The sequence below is a fragment of the Rhea pennata genome, chromosome 22 (genome assembly GCF_028389875.1).
Source record: "Rhea pennata isolate bPtePen1 chromosome 22, bPtePen1.pri, whole genome shotgun sequence".
In the NCBI taxonomy this organism is placed as follows: Eukaryota; Metazoa; Chordata; class Aves; order Rheiformes; family Rheidae; genus Rhea; species Rhea pennata.
Window position 1 is genome coordinate 230,748 of NC_084684.1, and position 18,173 is coordinate 248,920.

General features: G+C 47.9%; 1 protein-coding gene across 3 annotated transcripts in view; it reads left to right on the forward strand.

Moving 5' to 3' along the window:
- The window catches only part of PLEKHM2 (pleckstrin homology and RUN domain containing M2), a 30,581-nt gene that overhangs the window by 2,120 nt on the left and 10,288 nt on the right, over positions 1-18,173 (forward strand). For all 3 annotated transcript variants that reach the window (XM_062593368.1, XM_062593371.1, XM_062593369.1), the window contains exons 2-6: positions 13,006-13,112; positions 13,312-13,421; positions 14,560-14,659; positions 15,049-15,136; positions 15,703-15,889. In XM_062593368.1, coding sequence (XP_062449352.1) covers positions 13,006-13,112; positions 13,312-13,421; positions 14,560-14,659; positions 15,049-15,136; positions 15,703-15,889 — 592 coding nt within the window. The remainder of the gene's footprint in view (positions 1-13,005; positions 13,113-13,311; positions 13,422-14,559; positions 14,660-15,048; positions 15,137-15,702; positions 15,890-18,173) is intronic.

An 18,173-nucleotide genomic window follows, 5' to 3' on the forward strand; every position in this document is an offset into this window, starting at 1 on the left:
ACCCTCATGTAGCACTGAGAAATCCTGGCCTTGTTCTTCCTCCACTTTCTACCTCTGGGTCTGTCTTGAGTAATGACTCCGGATTGCTGGAATTGTGTCATGAGGCATGGAGGTTTTTGCAAGTATCTCATCTCTTAATTTCAAAAGCCTTCTAGCTGCGGAGGCTGCTTACTTCATACTTTTGTTGTTGTTGAAGTCTTGATTTATAGAGGAGAGTTTGCCATTTGCAGTGATGTGCACACCTCTCTGTAACACTCTTAGCTAGGTGATGATAAGTTTTCTTTTCTCTGCTTCAGACCATTGGGAACAAGGTCATGGACCTTCAGTGGTCTGCAGGCCATGAGTCCAACATAATTTTAGAGGATAACTGGGACTAAACCCCACCTGAAGAGTGTGGTGCAGAGACCGGATAGAATTGGTACAAACGTGAACCGCTGCCAAAAGCTGAGGTACCAAATTACAGGATCTAGCTTTGAGTAGCGGCAGAAAGATGTATCGTTTTCACTGAATAGCCCAGGAAAAACCATCCCAACATTTCTCAGCTTCCCACTGCCTCAGGTGGGGTAAAGCAATGATCCTAAATTTTAAGTGAGCTGTGCTGCAGAGGCCTGCTGTAGTTTGTTCTGGCAACTTAACAGCATTTCAGCCCATAATAAGGAGGCCCAGCTGTGACTTTATTAGGCTCCAACTTCAGTTTCTCCAGGGGACTTCTGAATTTCAGGAGTGACAGGTCAGAAGGAAAACCAGAGAACTTTTTCAGGGCAAAAACAGAGAGTAAAATCTGCACAAATCAGCAGTGGAAGAACCATTTCAGTTGCCAAACAAACAAGTAAATCTCTCAAGCTTCAGTATATAGGACTGTTTCTTTCTTATTTTCTTCCTGGAGAGAAATTTAACAGGGATGGAGCATCAGCTAGAAAAAGTAGTGATGCAAACCTGCTTAGAGAAGGTAATGACAAACCTAAGGGTAATTCAAAAAACAGAAACACAGGTAGTGGGAGACAAAAGAAATATTTTAAAATTCCTTCTACAAATCATTATAGAGGTTGGATTTTTAATCAGAGGTGTGTTGGATCTTAGTGATGTAGAACAAGTTTGTCATGCATCTAGAACAAACAGGAGGTACAGAAGTAACTGTTTTATAGCTAGAGACCATTAAATTGTGGAAGTAACTGAAGAGTTTGGTGCCTGCAATGATGAGATGGGACTGCCTACCCAGGAAAGTCCATTCTACTGTGGGTTTCTCTGTGCCAAGTGAAAGGCCTGGCCTGACCGAGTACTTCACCAGGATCTTGGAGATCAGTGGGAGTTCTGCTGTTGACTGTGGAGGTGTGGGATTCTTGACTACAGAGAGGCAGAACATGTGATTTAGAGATCTACAGATTGTCCGCTCCTGCTGGAGATGTGCCAAAAAGCTCTTGGTGAGTTTGGGAGAGATTGAGGGCTTTTGGTGCTGGCAGGTTGGGTTCCCACTTGCTGTAACAGGAGTGAAAACACTGTTCACGCCTCTCTTCCCTTCACTCCTTCCTGTGCTTGACGAATGTGAGACTGTTCCCCGTTTCAAACACGCATCCAAGGAAATTGTGAGTAAAGTGTTGATTTCCCATCTATAGCTTGTCCTCCCCATCCTTCCTGGGAGATGTGCATTAGTTCACAGAGAATGATGCATTTTGCTCTGATTACATGAACAGTGGGACGATTGCTTCTCTCTTGTGACTGTTTCTTTCCCCCTCTCCCACTCGGGGCTCCTTAGCCAGTACCTACACCCTGCTTTCTGCTAAGAGGGCACAAATTACTGTGCAAATTGATGCTCGTCAATTTCAATGAACAAGGGCTTGACTGAGGTGGAAGGCTAGAAGGCAGACAAATTTTGGCTCCGTGTGCATTCACCTCCTTTCTGTACATCTTCTCCTAGTGGGAGGCACAGATTCTTGTTCACTCAAGTGCTTGCTTACTTTTAGCAGGTATTGCTGTGAGTGAGTGACAGCGGATTGTTGGTTATCTTGATGGATTTCTGGGCTTTCCTGGACATCACAGCAGGTTAAGGAGAGATTTATCACTGTCTTGACTGGAATTAGATGGCCAGAATGGCACGTCCTTAAATGGTTCTCATTATTGCCAATTCTGGGAGCTAAAATTAGAATCATAGAAACCCAAATCCATGATTTTGGGGACTATTCTCTGTTTTTCGGGCTTTCATGATGACTTTCAAGGACGCATTCTCGTGAACTCTAGAGCAGCATGTAAATCAGGTGGAGTGATTTTGCCAATGTTGCAGGAGCTCTTGCCAGAAGCCCTGGCTCCGCTCGGTTTATGCATGACTTTGGGGAAGTTTCCACTTCTCCCTGAGCAGCAGCGCCAGTGAATTAATGCTGTGCCTTTTCTGCCTGTCTCCAGATTGAATTTTCAGCTCTGTACAAGTGAAACGCCTTTGCAGCCCCCTTCCCCACCCCCAGCTCCCTGAGCTGTGCCTTGCAGCATCTCCAGTTCTGCTGCACAGCAAGGGAGGGTAGATCTGGAGATGCCTCTGTTCCCCCTAATCCCAGGCAGGGCTGGAAGATGGGCATCCTCAGAGTTCTCAGGTCACAGAGGGAATCTTGCTCAGCATGGATCAATTTATTTAGCCCAGCTGCCAGACACGGGGGCAGAAGTTCTGGAAAAAGGAGCCACTGCAAAATAGAGGCTTGCCTTCTGCTTCCCACTGAAGCGTACCTCGCTGGCTGTGACACCGCAGGGGTTTTATCTCCGTCAGGGTATTTCCTCTTGCTCATATTTGCTCCAGGCCACATCCTCTGTTGCAGTGAGGAGCATGCAGCAGGAATCGACATCTGTACGTGCACGTTGCTCCCGTTTACCATTCTGGCTTGCTGTTTCACCGTGTATCAGGTTTACCAGCCATCAGAGCACAAAAATGGGGCTAGATACACTCTCTGCCAGGTGAGAGCCTGACAGCAGAATGATTCCCCTCTGCTTTGTGCCAAGGATTCCTTTGACACCAGCAATGTTGTCTGATGTGTAACCAAGGAGAGTGCAGGACCTGCTGTGTTTTCAACCTTTACAGCCAGGCAAGCTGTGATCCAGCACTTGGAAGCCAGAAGCCCTTTGCTAAAACTAGTAACGGTCTTGCAAGTTGGCCACAGGCGCACAGGGAAGGCTTAGATGCCTTAGGGAAGTCTGCGAACACCTGCAGTGCCAACCATCTTCATATTTTGGTGGTCTTCTAAGGGCTTTGCCAGTGTGTAATGAGCAAACAAGGCTGTTTTGCTAAGAGTACAGCAGTTTATTTCTTAGGTTACTTGCATGTTTTATCTCTTTTTGAAATTCTTACTGCCTCATCCTGACACAGGCCTGATGATATTACTGGGTTCATCACCTGCAATCGGGAAAGGGGATTGGATTCTGCTGGTACCTAAACTGATGTTGTCTCTTTATAACTAGGGGAGGTTTCTGTTTCTGAAAATCAACTCTGAATCGGCTGATGGACAAAACAATGACAGGTTTTTGGGGAAAAATTTTCATTTGTTCTCGTACCACTAACACAAAGCCTTTTGTTGGGGGAGAAGCTGCTTTAAGAGACCAAATTACAACTGTAACAGCAGGTTTTATATAAGGAGCTACAAGCAATGCCTCTGAGGCTCTCTGCTTCTGGTTTCACAAGTTTCAGAAGCAATGACGTGGCTGTTGAGTGATTTCAGCTTTCCTCACTTATGATATCTTGGCCTAAGAGGAGCGAGGAGCAACTAAAATAACTGCAGGCCAGTGGACTTGATCTACAGGAGGAGATTCAAAGTAATAAAGGCCTGGAGGGTGAGTAAGAAACAACTATCTAGGAGAGCAGCACCATTACAGAGACTTGGAGGATACAAGCCCCTTGCACTTGCTTGTTTTATTGTTTACCGACTGGACTTGGTTTTTTGCCTCCTATGAAATCTGTTTTTCTGTTGTGCTGAGCATGTGACCTTTCCGTTTGCCATCAGTAACACAGGGATCCTGTTCCCTAGCAGTCACGTGCCATCCCAAAGCTTCTGCCATCTGCGTCTGATAAACCGCACCGGTTGCAGGCGATTCCCCTCCAGCCTTGCCTGCCAGCTCTGCACCGAGTCTCTGCTCTGTGAGCTCTGTTTGCAATGACGGGAACAGGCTGCTCCCTGGTACGTTTAAGCTGGTGTCACTGCTGCAAGAAAAAATGCTGTCCTCGGCTGATCCACGCACTGGCCTAGACTGCTGCAAGGTTTACTGCTCAGAAATAATGAACTTCGACGAAGGGAAGCCTGGGAAAAGCCTTCGGGCTATAAGACCTGACAAACGTACGTGTGCTTGAAGATGGCAAACTTTTCAGGGCTGGATTGCATTTAGCTGGGCAAATGTTTCAAAGCTCTGGGCCCCTGTATTTCTAGCCATGATGCATCTTTGCTCTGCGTTTCAGCTTCATCTATTTCAGGCTCCTGTCTCTACACGTCGCGAAGATGCTGTGTTTTTCTCCACGCTGCTCCAGTGCCGGTGGTAGTGCCTTCAATGCACTGGGCCTGCTGAACTGCTCTATAAAAAACAGGAAAGCTTCAAGACATGAGCAAAGTGTGCTGAATCCAGGATGGGAAGTTGAGGGCTGAGACCAGGCCTGGATTGGAAGCTTGCTGTGAGAAATGTTGAGTCAGATCATGTGCGCAACCCCCCAAAATATCCTGCGGAGCCAACATTTCACTATGTTATATGGGTGTTTTTATAAGTGGTAAATAGAGGCTAATCAGGCTGGAAGTAGGAAGGTAAGGGAGTTCCCTGGGAATCTGTGACCATTCTTAAGAGGCAAGAAAACAGGTTAGCTCCTGATTTGTTAGCCAGAAAGCAAGACCTGAATTAGCTGTGAAGCAAAGGTAGTTTCTAAGCAAGCTGTTCTTCAGTGGGACATGCCTCCTCCTATTTCTGCACAGAGTAACAGAGTAAATCCCTGCTTTGAAATTCAGACCACTTTTTTGGGAGATAGAGACTGTGTTCCTGGCACAGGAGCATGGCCTCTCCTTTAACTATTTGCTGTTTGATGTCTGTGCTCTCCTGGGCGGGTGTGAGAGTGCAAGAAGGGAAGGCAGGTTGTGCCCATCCATATTTGTTTATCCGTCCTATATGTCTGTCCGTCCTGTCCCCTGCCATTCCTCACCCTGAGCTTTACCTCTTTCCCTGGGGCTGAGCTGTCATTGCTTGCGTGGGACAAGGTGAATCATCTGCCTTCGTTTTTTGGAGCTTGCTGGATCTCTGGGCTTGCTCCTTGCCACCTTGATCTGCTGTGGATGGAGGCCCAGTCTGGATGTCAAGACCCAGAGCTGGCTTCTTAATTAGCTTTTTTTAATTACATCTTTAGACAGCTTTGCAAATTGCATGCACAGGAAGCTGTGTGGTTTGTTCCTGCTTCAGAGGGTTGTTCTAGCTATGCAGTCCAGTAGGTAACGTGCAACAGTCCTTGCCCCACCATGCAGCTCGGTGGAAGAGCAGGTGCTGGGAGCAGGCTTGGGAAGGCTTTTGAGTCTTGCAGAGGGCTTGCATCTCCAGTTGTCTCCCTGCCAGAGGGCACCTGGATGGCTCTTGAAATACTGCCCTCAAAGAAAGCCACGTATTTGATAGATCAGAGAAGCTGTTATTCTGTCTGGTTAAGAAGACAGTGAGAGGTCGGGAATTGAAGCAGAAAGAAGGTTGCTGTGATTTCTGTTACGCTTTTGGCTTTCCACTTGCCTCTCCAAGGCACTATTTTTGTTTTGCGTTCCTGCAACCTGAAGAAAACCCCTTGCTGATACAAGTGGCATGGGTAGGAAAGTGGATTTTGAAGTGTCTCTCCTTTGCCGTGCGGAGGGCACTGTGGTTAGAGGCAGGAGCTGACCTGGAGGAATGCAAGGGGTGCCTGACGGGGGGCTGTTTGCTTTTCTTTTGCAGAATGTTTGTCTTGCCAGAGAAATACCAAGCAGAATAAGGGAAATGAGCTCGGTGTTGGAAAGCAGCTAGTAAAATGTCTGCAGACCAGATTTACTGAGGGGAGCTGGAGAGTCAGTTGGATTGTGGCCAGCCGTGAATAGTTCGTATGGGTCTAGAGCCAGTGTTGCAGTGAGGTTGTAGAAATAATGGAGAGATTTCAAACAAACACCACAAGAATGATCCAGGTTGGAAAACAGACTTTCCAGCATGGCTGCCACAGCTCAGCTTACTCAGTTTATTCAAGAGAGTGGTATTCAACCCCTCACAGGAGTCACTTGCAAACAGGAAAGGGTATTTTCATCTGAATGCCAAAATTCCCAGCAAACACAGACTCAAGCGAGGCTCCTGCATCTTGTTAATGCCATTTTCAAGAGAATAGCCAAGTGCCAGAGCAATTTCCAAGCCTCGGCATTGCATACAGTTTGCGAGGCATGAGCAGCAGCCGTTCCTAGAAGAAGTCCCTATCCTGAAGGGTGATGCTTTGCATGCTGTGGGTCTCCAAAATGCCCCACCTTTCCTCCTGCATGGCAATCAGGGTTGTATGTGTTACCTGGATAATTCTCACACCTGCAGTCCTACATCTGGAAGAGCAGGTCTCTTTCAGGACTCACGAAGGACCTGGATTTCTCCTTGAAGCCCAGCTGATTGAGACATACCTTCCACTTAGTGTTCAAGGAGGTAACAGCATCTTCAAGAAATTGTCTTTGAAATAGCAAAGCGATGCATCAGAACTAGTGCTCAGCCTGACAGACGTGAAAAATTCATTCCTCTGTCTGGATAATCAGTAGAAGAAGCAGGGACAGAAAGGACAGGGCCTCGCGGACTGCTTTTTGGCATCTCTTTTGGAGTAGAAGAGCTCTGCATGTGGGCCCAGAGAGCTTCGAGGCTAATGCAATTAGCAGGCCGTAAAATTGTGCAAGGAATATCCCTTCTTATGTGGGCCAGCATGGGGCGTGGTGTATTCCTGCAAAAAAAACAGGACAGTTTTTATTGCAGTTCTGCAATCAACTCTTGATTGATAAATAGCAGTTAAATCCTGCCTTCTCTGCAATGGGATGATGCACATTGTTAGGGGTGCAAGTTCTCCTGTTCCTATTTATTCAAACAAGCTCTCTGTTCCCTTTGGACAAACACCCTTCTGCTACGCTGTGTTCTCAAGTGTGTATTTAACTTGCCAACTTTGAGCATTTGAGCTCGGAAGAGTTTTAGAAATCACTTTGGCAAAGAGGGTTTTGTCCCACGCTGCTGCCACGGTCAGGCCTTGTTCAGAACTGATGGGCTGCAGAGCGCTCTCAATTTGAGAAATACGTGCTCGGTGAATCACAAGGATGCCTTTGGGATGCCGACAGCACTTATTTTGGCCACTGGTATGTCTATAAATAGCCCCCAGGTCAACAGTAAGGCAAGCCAGTATTTGGAGGGTGTTGTGCCCTACGTAAGTCCTCTGTCCAGACCAGGCTTCAGCCACTCATTTTGGCATCCACTTGGTTTTGGAGTGCAAATGAGACAAGGGGAATTGTCCAGAAATGAGTATTCCTGGAGCAACACTGCATTCAGTTAACACTTTCTAACTTTTTTGCCTGCCTCCCTCCTAATTTGTCTGGCTCCAGCCCTGCTCACTGCCCAAGTATTTTATGGAGTTAGTTGGTGGATACTTCACACATGAAGAGCTGTCAAAAGTTTGATCACTGCTTCCCAAATGTGTGGTTTCTGCCATGCAGTGATTAGGGAGAGGTTAGTTTCAAATTGTTCATTTGTGCTTCATAGCTATTTATGGGTGTAAACACTACATATAAATGCATGGTTAGTTTGAGGTTGCAGATATTTATTACATGTCATGCACAGCTCCAAGCACGCTGTTGTTCTCCAGCACCAACAAGCAGAGAGATTGCCAGTACGACATTCAACGCAGGCACTTTGTACTGTAGTAGAGTTACTCACTGTTGGTACGAAGTTAATGACACTTTTCCCCTTATTTTTTGTTTGGTAAATAGGTTTAAACAGACTGGCTGCTAGGATATCTCTACATACCCCTATTTTAGAAGAGCTGCAAGGTCACAGATGTCTGTTTTGCTCTTTCTTTTTGGTTTGTTCTGTATTTCATCATACCTTTCCTCCATATGCATTTTTACCCATCGTCCCAAGCCTAAAACTCCTCCCCCTCAGCTTTTGCAAACCACAGTCTTTCACCACCCTCATGGCTCTGAGCCCCACGCCAAGGAGATGGCTCCAACAAGGAGATCCTGAGGGCATCGCAGAAGTGCAGGCTTGTTCGGTCTCGTTTCCTCCCCAAAACGTGGTGGCTCGGCAGGAATTTGCCTGGGCTCTCAGGGCATCCCAGCTCACGCTAACCCTGCCTGGCTAACCCTGGGCATGCTATGTGGCCAGGAACCAGGCTGAAGATGTGCCAAAATGAAGGGCTAGGGGCATGGTCAGGGTTGAGGGTGAGGATCAGCCTGTGCTAAAGGGGCAAGGGATTGGAGCAAGGCAAACTGGCCATGTTATAGCCTCTGTATTTTCCATCCATTCACATCATTCTCTTGCAGGGGCTGGTTGTGCTCTGGTGGGCTCAGGGCTGTAGACTGTCGACTGTGTTTTCTTTGAGTCGATGCTGGCAACAGCACCCTCTCTTGACATACCCATATGTGGTGGCATGGCTCTGTGTGGGTAGGAGACGCCCTTTGATGTGCTTCCCTGTGACCAAAGCAAGAAACAGCTTGTAAACTGCAGTGATTCAAAGCGGCCAAGTTTGCCACAGGAGGAACTGCCGAGCACTCCTTCCCTGCTTGCAGGGCCACGCATGCCCGCTGTCAGCCTCACCCCATGACTCTGCACCCGTTGGCAAAGCAAAGTCACGCGAGCTCGTCATCTGGCTCCCAGTGTTGCAGCGGGCAGACCTGAGCCGTTTCTGGGAGGTTCATCTCTATGGATCTGGGTTTCCCAGTGAGCAAAAGGCAGCTTCCCCAGGAAGGGGGTGCAGTAAGGGGTTACTAGTTTGTGCCTGGCCTCTGATTCCCTAAAAAGACAAGGCAAGATTGTCTTTCCCATTGCCTAGGTAGAGCATGTAATTATATGGGATAGGTGTTCGTCTTTTCACTACGAGGATATCTGAGTGCCCTGCTCTGCATCTGCCTTGTGCAGTTTATCCAGGAATACCCTCTCCCCAAGAATTTGATGGCCAAAGCGTTCACAAATCCTTCAGGACAGACCTTTCGGTGGCAGAGTCCCATGGCAAGTAGAACAGCTGCCTCAGTACCCTATACCCATTGCCCACGAGACCAGCATTGCTGCAAGGGTGCTGCCGGTGGAGTTGACTCCCAGGGTAGGAGGCTTTGCTCCTTGCAGAGCAGCTGAAGGTAACTTTAGGCTTCAGAATCACGCAGAATGAGGCCTTCAAAACCTAGGTCCCTCCATAGGGAAAGACTTGGCTTTTCTAGGGAACACAGAAATCTGTCTTTCAGAAGTTCACGGATGCTTCTTGCCATTCAGAGACGTTGAGATGAGGCAACCCTCTGGGTTTGCAGACTGTTTGCAGAGGGGCATGTGATGAACTTCCCCTGACAATGGGAGTTGAGCTATGGGCAAAACAGTGAGCTGCTCAGTCCGTGTAGCAATGCTGAGGAGTCAGAGAAGTTGGAAGCCATAAACTGGCTGTGGGGGGAGCTGTTACAAAGACTGAAATGTTCTAAATTATTTGGGGGAAGGAAGGAAAGAAAAAGAAGAACTGCATCTACTTGCTCATCTCTTTTGCAGCCCAGGCTCAGGGTCTGTAATAAGAAAATTCTCCAGTCAGTGGCAAAGCCAGGCTCAAGAGTTTTCCTCCAAGATGACCTTCCCAAGCTGGCTCTATGGTTCCTTGTCATTAGTGTGTGTTCTGAAAGAAATTCGTGGATAAAAGAACACATTTCTATTTCATGTTTCCTGCCCTCATTTCCAAATACTGCAGAAAAGCCACCTCCTCAGCTCAGGAGTTGGAAGAGGACCAGCCACGTTTCACGCCTTCATTGCGGTAGGAATCCACCGGGTGCCTTGAAAGCAGCTTAGAGCTGAGCAGCCTTCACTCTCCAGCCAGCAGGCTGATCAGGCATTTATTTTATAAATCACTGCATTCTACCCAGCCTGTATTTTTTTCCCCAGTCCGAGAGCATCCATCTCCTCCAAATCAATGGGGCTGCTCCAGGCTCATATGCAAAAGCCCTCTGTGATCCCCCATGACTCCATTTATCCATCACCCGAGGGACACAGCTCTAAATTATGGCTTTGTTTCTTCCACTGGCATCCTTAATGCAGGAACTCATTTAAGCACTGGCAGCAGATGGCTCCTGAAATAGTTTTGGAGTAGTAGGATATGAGGGCGTTCTCCTCCCACCTTGGGCTTTAGCTGCCTATTAATAAAAAAAATCTTTTGGGACTGCTTCCTCTCGAAAAATATGTAAGAGTGGCTGAGCTAGAACGCATCAGCTCTCACCTGGGTGTAATGAAAGTCCGTGCATCGCAGGAGAACCCACAGGCAAAACCCACCTACAAACAGATCATTGTTGCACATTTCCTGCCTCAGGGAATTTACCACCTCGACTAGATGGGGTTGGGACAGGCCAAATTGGGCTGTGCAATCAGATGAGGGAATTTGGCCACGATTCTTCCAGCTCAGCAGTTCTTTCCCACATAAGGGCTGGGACCAGCTCCATGCAGGAACATGCCTGAGTCTCCGTCTTAGCTAAGAGCTGCGTTTCTCCAAAGAGAGATGAGATTTTCAAGCTAGGAGAATGTTGAAGTTACATTCATGTTTTTAACAGAGTTCCCAGAAATGGTTCACCAGGGGACTGTGAGGCGTTCTCGGTCCCCTTGATAAGTTTCACATCGAAACTGGGTAATTTCCTCAAAGAGTTTATCTGGTTGCAGTAGTAATTCAAGAGGATAAAACAGCTTCTGGCTTAGGGTGGCAGGGCAGACTTGACCAGCACAATACAGTGAAGTTTTACAGTGTCTAAACATGATTCTTTAAATGCAGAACTTAGCTATAATTATATGGAGCCTACAGTATCTTTGCTCTTATCCGATATCTTGCCCAGATAAGTGCTAAGGTGTTGCTAACAGCTATGGTGCAACAGAGCTTATTTTGGTGACACAAAAGCTTTAAATGGTGTGAGCCTGTCATCAGGTACTGGCTGGACTGAATCACCGCTCCGTGATAGTCAATATGGGCTCTGCTTTGCTGTCTCATGCGCTCTCAGGAGCTAAGCAGAAGTTGTCTTTGTCACTGGGAAGATACAAAATGGGTATTGCTAATTCTGTTTGGATCAGGGTAGGAAGGCTCTGCACTAGGTATTCCTACAGAAAATTATGAGCATGGAGGGGTCATGCTAGAGGCATTGCCTGGAAATGTTTTCCAAGTGTTGCTCTTGGAAGAGGGACGAGGAGGGAAGGCATGTCGGTGCACTGCTGAAGCATCTGGCAGGCATGTAGGCTGCGAGCAGACACACGAGCGAGGAATAAACTTTGTACTGATGTACAAAGGCCTCAACTTTCCTTCCAGGGTGAATTCCCAGCACCTTTAACTAATGTGTTCGCTTGATTTTGGGGGCATGTTCAAGGTTGTTTGTTCTTAGAGCAGCCCATGATTTCTGGATAGAAACCCACGGCTTGGAAAGGATAACACATTGTTCTGTGCAGGCTTTATTTTTTAAAACTAACATGTTAACTGATGAGGCTTGGCAAGCCTCATCGTAAGGTCACAAAATTTGTGTTCAAGTGATGTGTTGTTGCGGCTCAGCTGAACCGTGCTCACTTGTCTCCAACCAGAGCAATAAAGGTGGTACATGTAGTTGAGATTAGATCCTGGGAGAGTAACCTCCTTGCCTGAATGCGAAGTATGTGCAAGATGGGGAGCTAAACAGATCACTAAGCTCTAAGGAGAAGGCCAGTGGGTCAGTCAGGAGAGGAAATGGGATTTGGGTGTAAGGGGATTTCTAGGATTTCTAGGAAGTGATTTTTGCAGGAAAAGAAAAACAATTTACACTCCAAGACTTGGTTGTGAGCAGGTTACAGGGCCAGTACTAACTTCAGAGCTAACTTTACTAGCCTCTTGCAGCGGCAAATGGGTTAACCAAAGATGAGTCAAGCTGTCCTGATTTTTGAGAAAGCAGCAACCACATGACGTAATTCCTTAGCAGCGATGTAGCCTCACCCCAGCAGAGACTAATGATTCTGGATGAATCAGGCTGCTGTTGTCCAATATTTATGTGCCTCCAATGTTACCTGCGCCTGCCTGAAGTCTCAGCTTTGCCTTGGCACCCTTCGAGTCTCCAGTCTCCTCTTTCTGCCCCTTTGCCTGGTCTGGCAGCTTGCAAACCACTGCTGATCCACACTGGGATCAATCGTCCTGCTTTACAGAAGGAAGGAGCTAGCAGGGACAACTCTTCCTTCATCAGCTTGGAGACATGGCACTATCTGAAAGCTCTGAGCCAGGCAACCCTTATCAGCCCTTATTCAAAAGGTTGCAAAGACTGGGGCAGCTCTGAGCTGTCTAGTATCAATATCCATCATCACAGCATTTACTTGAGCTTCTTATAACAAGGAAACCTCTGTGTCTCCCCTTTTGCTGGACTTGGAGCGTCATTTATACCTGGTAACAAACTCTCTTGCTGTCCAGAGCTTCACAGGCAGGACCTGGAGACCTGGGGGGGGGGTTGTCAGTGACAGGGCCAGAAACAGAGTCCAGATTTGTCTCTGTTATTCTGAACTGCTTACGACGGCTAAACCACTGTGGAAGAACTACCAAAAACCCAGTTGCAATGTTAGCTCTAAAGGAGAAGGCTAACAAGGAAGTTGCTTGTGCTAGTTAGTCTCCGAAATGTGCACGAATCTCTGTGAGTGAAGTTTCCCTGGTATGTTACTGCCTTTAGAATCTTGTTAAAACCAATTGCTACTCCACAAAAGTAACTTGTATCACGATTTAGCAAGCAGTTGTGAGTGTGCAGGCGTCTGACTGCTGCCCCGGTGGGCTGTAGAGGGTTGTTTCAGCCATCCTGTCTCTTCCATTTGCAGCTGCAGAGCTACTTTGCTGCCTGCGAAGATGAGACGCCAGCCATCAGGAACCACGACAAGGTCCTGCAGCGGCTCTGTGAACATCTGGACCATGCTCTGCTCTATGGGTGAGTGCAACCCAACACATTTTGGGCCTGCTGGGTTTCCCTCTGGACTCTCGGATGCCTTTCACCATGTTTTGCCTGTAGACATGCCTGTAGCCTGTTGCTGGGGCCTGCCTCATATGGGGAAGCCTTCTAAGGAATAATTGGGATGGAGATAAAAGAAACCTTCACGTAACCCTCTTCTGGGCCTCTTTTCTTCCAGGCTGCAAGATCTTTCCTCAGGCTACTGGGTGCTGGTTGTTCACTTCACCCGCCGGGAAGCCATCAAACAGATAGAAGTACTTCAGCATGTGGCCACCAACCTGGGGCGCAGTGAGTATTTGCTTTGACGACAAATATTGGCTTGGGAATATCCAGCAGAAGACCCAGGCAGGTTGTACTGGCCACATGTTCGGGGTCTGGGGCTCTGGGCACACCCTGAGGGCTAGCAGGCAGCTCAGTGCTGGGTCCAGGTTGCCTTTTTTGGGACAGGGAGATGGGAATCTACATGATAGTGCTAAAAATACAGAGCCAAGATGGAAGGCCGTCCTTCTGAAGATTAAAACTCAACAATCATAGTTGCCAGTTGCAAGCAAGATACCCCCAAGTCTGCATTTGGATGCTCAGATCTGCAGCTAAAAACTCAGCACTTGTCTGGATCCTAACAGCAGACCTCAAACACAGCCTGAAGAAGCCGTGCTGGGCCTGTCTGTTGTGTATCATCTCGGCCACTTCAAGCTTTGCACAGTATCTCAGGACCTGACTCTGACTCTGAGAAGTCAGAGACCTAGACATGCTTCTGCTGCTGTGAAACCGAAGCAATTGGCTGAGGAGTGCTTTTGAGAAGGGTTTCTGGTAGATGGGATGCAGGGGCATATCACCTATCTTGCCCCAGAACACCTTGCTGTAGCCGTTATCTGCCTGATGTTTCTTTTACCCTGCTGTGAATTGCTGGTAGTGGATGCTTGGGACCACCAAGGCTGTTTCGGCATTGAGCAGTGCCCAGAGATCTCCTCTCTGCCTGATTATCCTGACATCCTTCAGCTCCCAAGTATTGGTGAGAGCGGAGCTGAGCGCACATTCCACCCTCACCTCTCTCTGCACCAGCCTTCCTGTAATATCCCAAATTGCATCTGCCCTGATTTAGAGTGATTCTCCCTCTATCTTTCCTGGCTGCTGGTTGCCGCTGAAAATGCCAGCAGGCTCCCATCACACTGTAAGGACACACTCATGTGTGTCTTTCCCGGTTGGCTATCACACAATCTCTTACCTTACTCCCACTCCAGATCATGATTTTGCTCATTCATTTCCCTCTGGTGTTTTCCCCACAGATTTTCCCAGCAGTTGCTTCCCTCAAATGAATACAAATGAACAATCTTATATTTTTTTATGGATTTGTGATTATTTACAGGCTTACCTCACTTCTCTGGTACTTCGCTAAAGATAAATCTCTCTGCTGTTTTGTTTTTAGGCCGAGCATGGCTGTATCTAGCCCTCAACGAAAACTCCTTGGAGAGCTATTTGAGGCTGTTTCAGGAGAATCTAAGCCTGTTGCACAAGTACTATGTCAAGTGAGTATTCCAGCTTGTTCTCATTTGGACTTGTGTTGGTATCCCTCCTTTTCAGAAGCAAGCCAGTAGGGAACAAGCAGCTGATCAGGGTCTGATCTTTCCTTGTGGGTTTTGCAGAGGTGCTGCATGATCATTACAAGGATCCCAGATCCGGAGGCACTGTTCTGTAAGAGGGCCTGCAAGCATCTTTTCTATTTACTGCTTTTACTCTCAGCCCCAGGTGAACAGTTTATATTCTTCTGTGCTTTCCAAGAAGCTGCTGAGCTCTGGGGCTGTTTACACCGTGGCTTGGGGACACATCACCAGGACTGAGAAAACAGGAGAGTGCTTATAGCTGTTTCTTCTCTTTCCCACTCCTCTAAAGCTCTTTTGTATTCCCCACTTCGCAGGAATGCCCTAGTTTGCAGTCACGATCATCTGACCTTGTTCTTAACCCTGGTGTCTGGGCTGGAGTTCATCCGCTTTGACTTGGACCTGGTGAGGGGCAGTATTTTTTAATCTAGCTGTCTTGGACTTGGGACAGCAGGTACGCGGAGTGTGTGGGGGGGGAGGTTCCTGGGTGCTACAGATTCACTGCTTGTTCCAAGGTGCTTTCTTGTTGACTTTCCTCCCATTCAGCTGAAAAGGTGAAGCTCTCACTTGTAGGAAAGGCTCTAGGCTGGGCTCTGTGAAGATCCAGCAATGGGATTTATTCCTATTGCTCAGTTATTTCTCAGTGCTGCTCTGGCTCTGTCCAGAAGATGCTCAAGGCAGGCGTGGAGCAACCCGATATGGGGCAGATTGATGAGGATAAAAAGGAGGTGAGCTCTGCAGGTGCAGTACCAAGCACTGGCGTCCCTCCAGGCAGACAGAGGTGCACACAAAGCTGCTGGCTAACCCTTAGTGTCATAGTGCCAGAGAAGGGAGCCACTGGGTTTCCTGTGACAGGCAGCAGAAACGGGCACTGGGAGGGCGTTCAAGGGCAGTGCAGTCGTTTGGACTGAGCTGTGATAACAGCGTGCAGTGACTCAGAGCCTGACGCACTCTGTGCCTTTTCTCTGCAGGATGCTCCTTACCTGGATCTGGCACCGTACATGCCAGATTACTACAAACCTCAGTATCTGCTGGACTTTGAGGACCGCCTGCCCAGCTCAGTGCATGGCTCGGACAGCCTATCCCTCAACTCCTTCAACTCGGTCACTTCCACCAACCTGGAATGGGATGACAGCGCCATTGCTCCATCCAGCGAAGGTAAGCAGCCTCAGAGGGCAGAGGGGTTTTTTGGAAAGGGGTGTAGTTAGAGCTGCAAAGTCAGCGCTGCATGTTCCCACACCCCCATCAGCTGAGCTGTTGGCCGGACAAGAGGCCAAATGATGTAGCAGACGACAGACCAGAGGAGACCAAAGGGAAACCCAGAAGTTTGGCTTTTAACCTCTTCCGTTGGGAGGTGCAGCCAGCAGCAATGAGAGGGCAGTGTTGCGTTATAATTTAAGCTGCAGACACCCCTTTTACCTGAGACGGGGTATGCCAGTTCATCAGTCCACGTTTCCATGCTGGAGTGTGTTTTTTGCAAGAACTGGTGAAATTTCCCCATGGAACGAAAGCTGGGCCCATATCTGAGCACAATCCGCATTTCAGTGCAGGTACACAGGTATGCAGAGGACCTTTTTTAAGTGCTTGTTCTGCAGTCCAGAGGTCCATATATGCTGGAGGTGGTGAGGAAAAGTTTCCAAAGTCTTTCCTCCATGGCTGCAATCTGAGGGTTAGGCAGCCAGTCTTCTCAGAGATGCTATTTTTATTCTCATGCATCTTATCTTGAGCAGCCTGATAAGTTGTTGGACTTAATTCCTTATCCGTATCAGAGAGGGCTTGTCTGTGCTGGGTGTTGTTCCTGATGAACTGAGAAGAAATCTGCCGTATGTCTGCCCCTTTATCCCACTTAAGGCTGGAGAAGGGAGCTCTTATGCTGCATGAAGCATGTTCACATGAAGAAACAGCTCTGCTGCTGCTGTTCTTAATCCAGAATACGTTTGGCTATTGGGAAACAGTTTCAATGAAGCAAGATCAGGAGGCTCTGGAATAGATGTAGTGATGTGTTAAATGGATGCAATGAATTCAGGACTGAGTCTGCATACAGATGGGTTCCCCCCAAGACAAGGGTCTGCCCAACCTGGAAGTAGCAGGCTTCTTTTCATCACCAAAATTAGCCAGTTGTCCATTCTTCACAAGATAGAAACTGCAGTCTTTATAGTCATTGAGAAGGAACAACCAGGGAAGCAAGATACAGGTGCAGGGGTGGGCATTAGCACCATTTTAGCACATTTTAGGTGTGACACACAGCACTGCTTTGGGCTCAACTGTAGTGCCTGGGCTCATGCTGCCAGTGCGAAATGGTTCAGAGCCGTTTGCCATCAGGGAGAGAGCAGTGAGGCTCTGTGGTTTGCCAGTGTGCACAGAGCAGCAGCATCTCACTGATGTATCGCACCATGACGCTTTCTTTATGTGCCAAAGTCCTGTGTGTTCCCTCCCCCTCCCAACCAGCCCCCAAATCCTTTGGCATGACCAGCCTGTTGGCAGCATCTTAAGTAAGTTGGAGACAACACAAGGAACCCAGCAGTAAACATCAGAGCAGGAAGCTCCTCAGTCCCTGGAGGCTTGGCAAAAGTAGCTGTTTCACTACATACTGCACCCCCTTGGCTTGTTTTCCTATTCCTCCATCAGCGGAATGTGTCCCAGTTCCAGCACATCTCCTACCTGTCTGTATCAATTGGGCAAGGGGTGTCACTTGGGTTGGGCTACGCTCTCCATCCCATCTGGACGACAGCAGTTTGATGCTCAAGAAAAGAAGGAAGGGTTTGGAGGGAGGATCCAACAGGTTTTGAAGCTAGATTCTTCAGCATCATCATCGGTTATTCCTTGTGTCCAGGAAGTGGTGGTATTCTGTGTCTCAGTTTCCCCATGTGTTGAGGGGACATAGAAATGCTGTCCCCAGTTGTGGGACCAGGAAGGCAGTTGTGTCAAATCCCTTTAGGAAGGCATTGCTGCCGTTCTACCTGTTTGTCTCAGTGGGGTCTCTGCAGCCTTTCCCTGCCCTTTGACTTCACTAACTATTTCAGTGCAGGAGCGTCTTGCTACCCTGGGAATGTAAATGGAGTTTGGGATTTTAAGCTCAGAGGACAATTTTTTCCCCTTAATCAGACCCCTGGCTTTACAAACATTAGTGAGTCAAACTTCACAGTATCTGTGGGAGGTGTGAGGTGGGGAAAATGAGGCACAGAGAGCTGAAACTGCTTCCCAAAGGGGTTCCCTGGTTGGGTAGATCAATGGTGGAGTTGGATACGCAAGCCCTGGATGACACCATTTAACTTTCCAGCAACTCACGTAATAGAGGCTTTATCCTTCACTGGTCCCATTGCAGCTCCCACTCCAGCAGTAACAACCATCGTGCGGCTGGTTCCCATTTGCATCCATGGTCCCTAACTATTTTCTCATGCATTTCAGATACCAATGGAAGATTGTTTCATTTCTCTCCCCT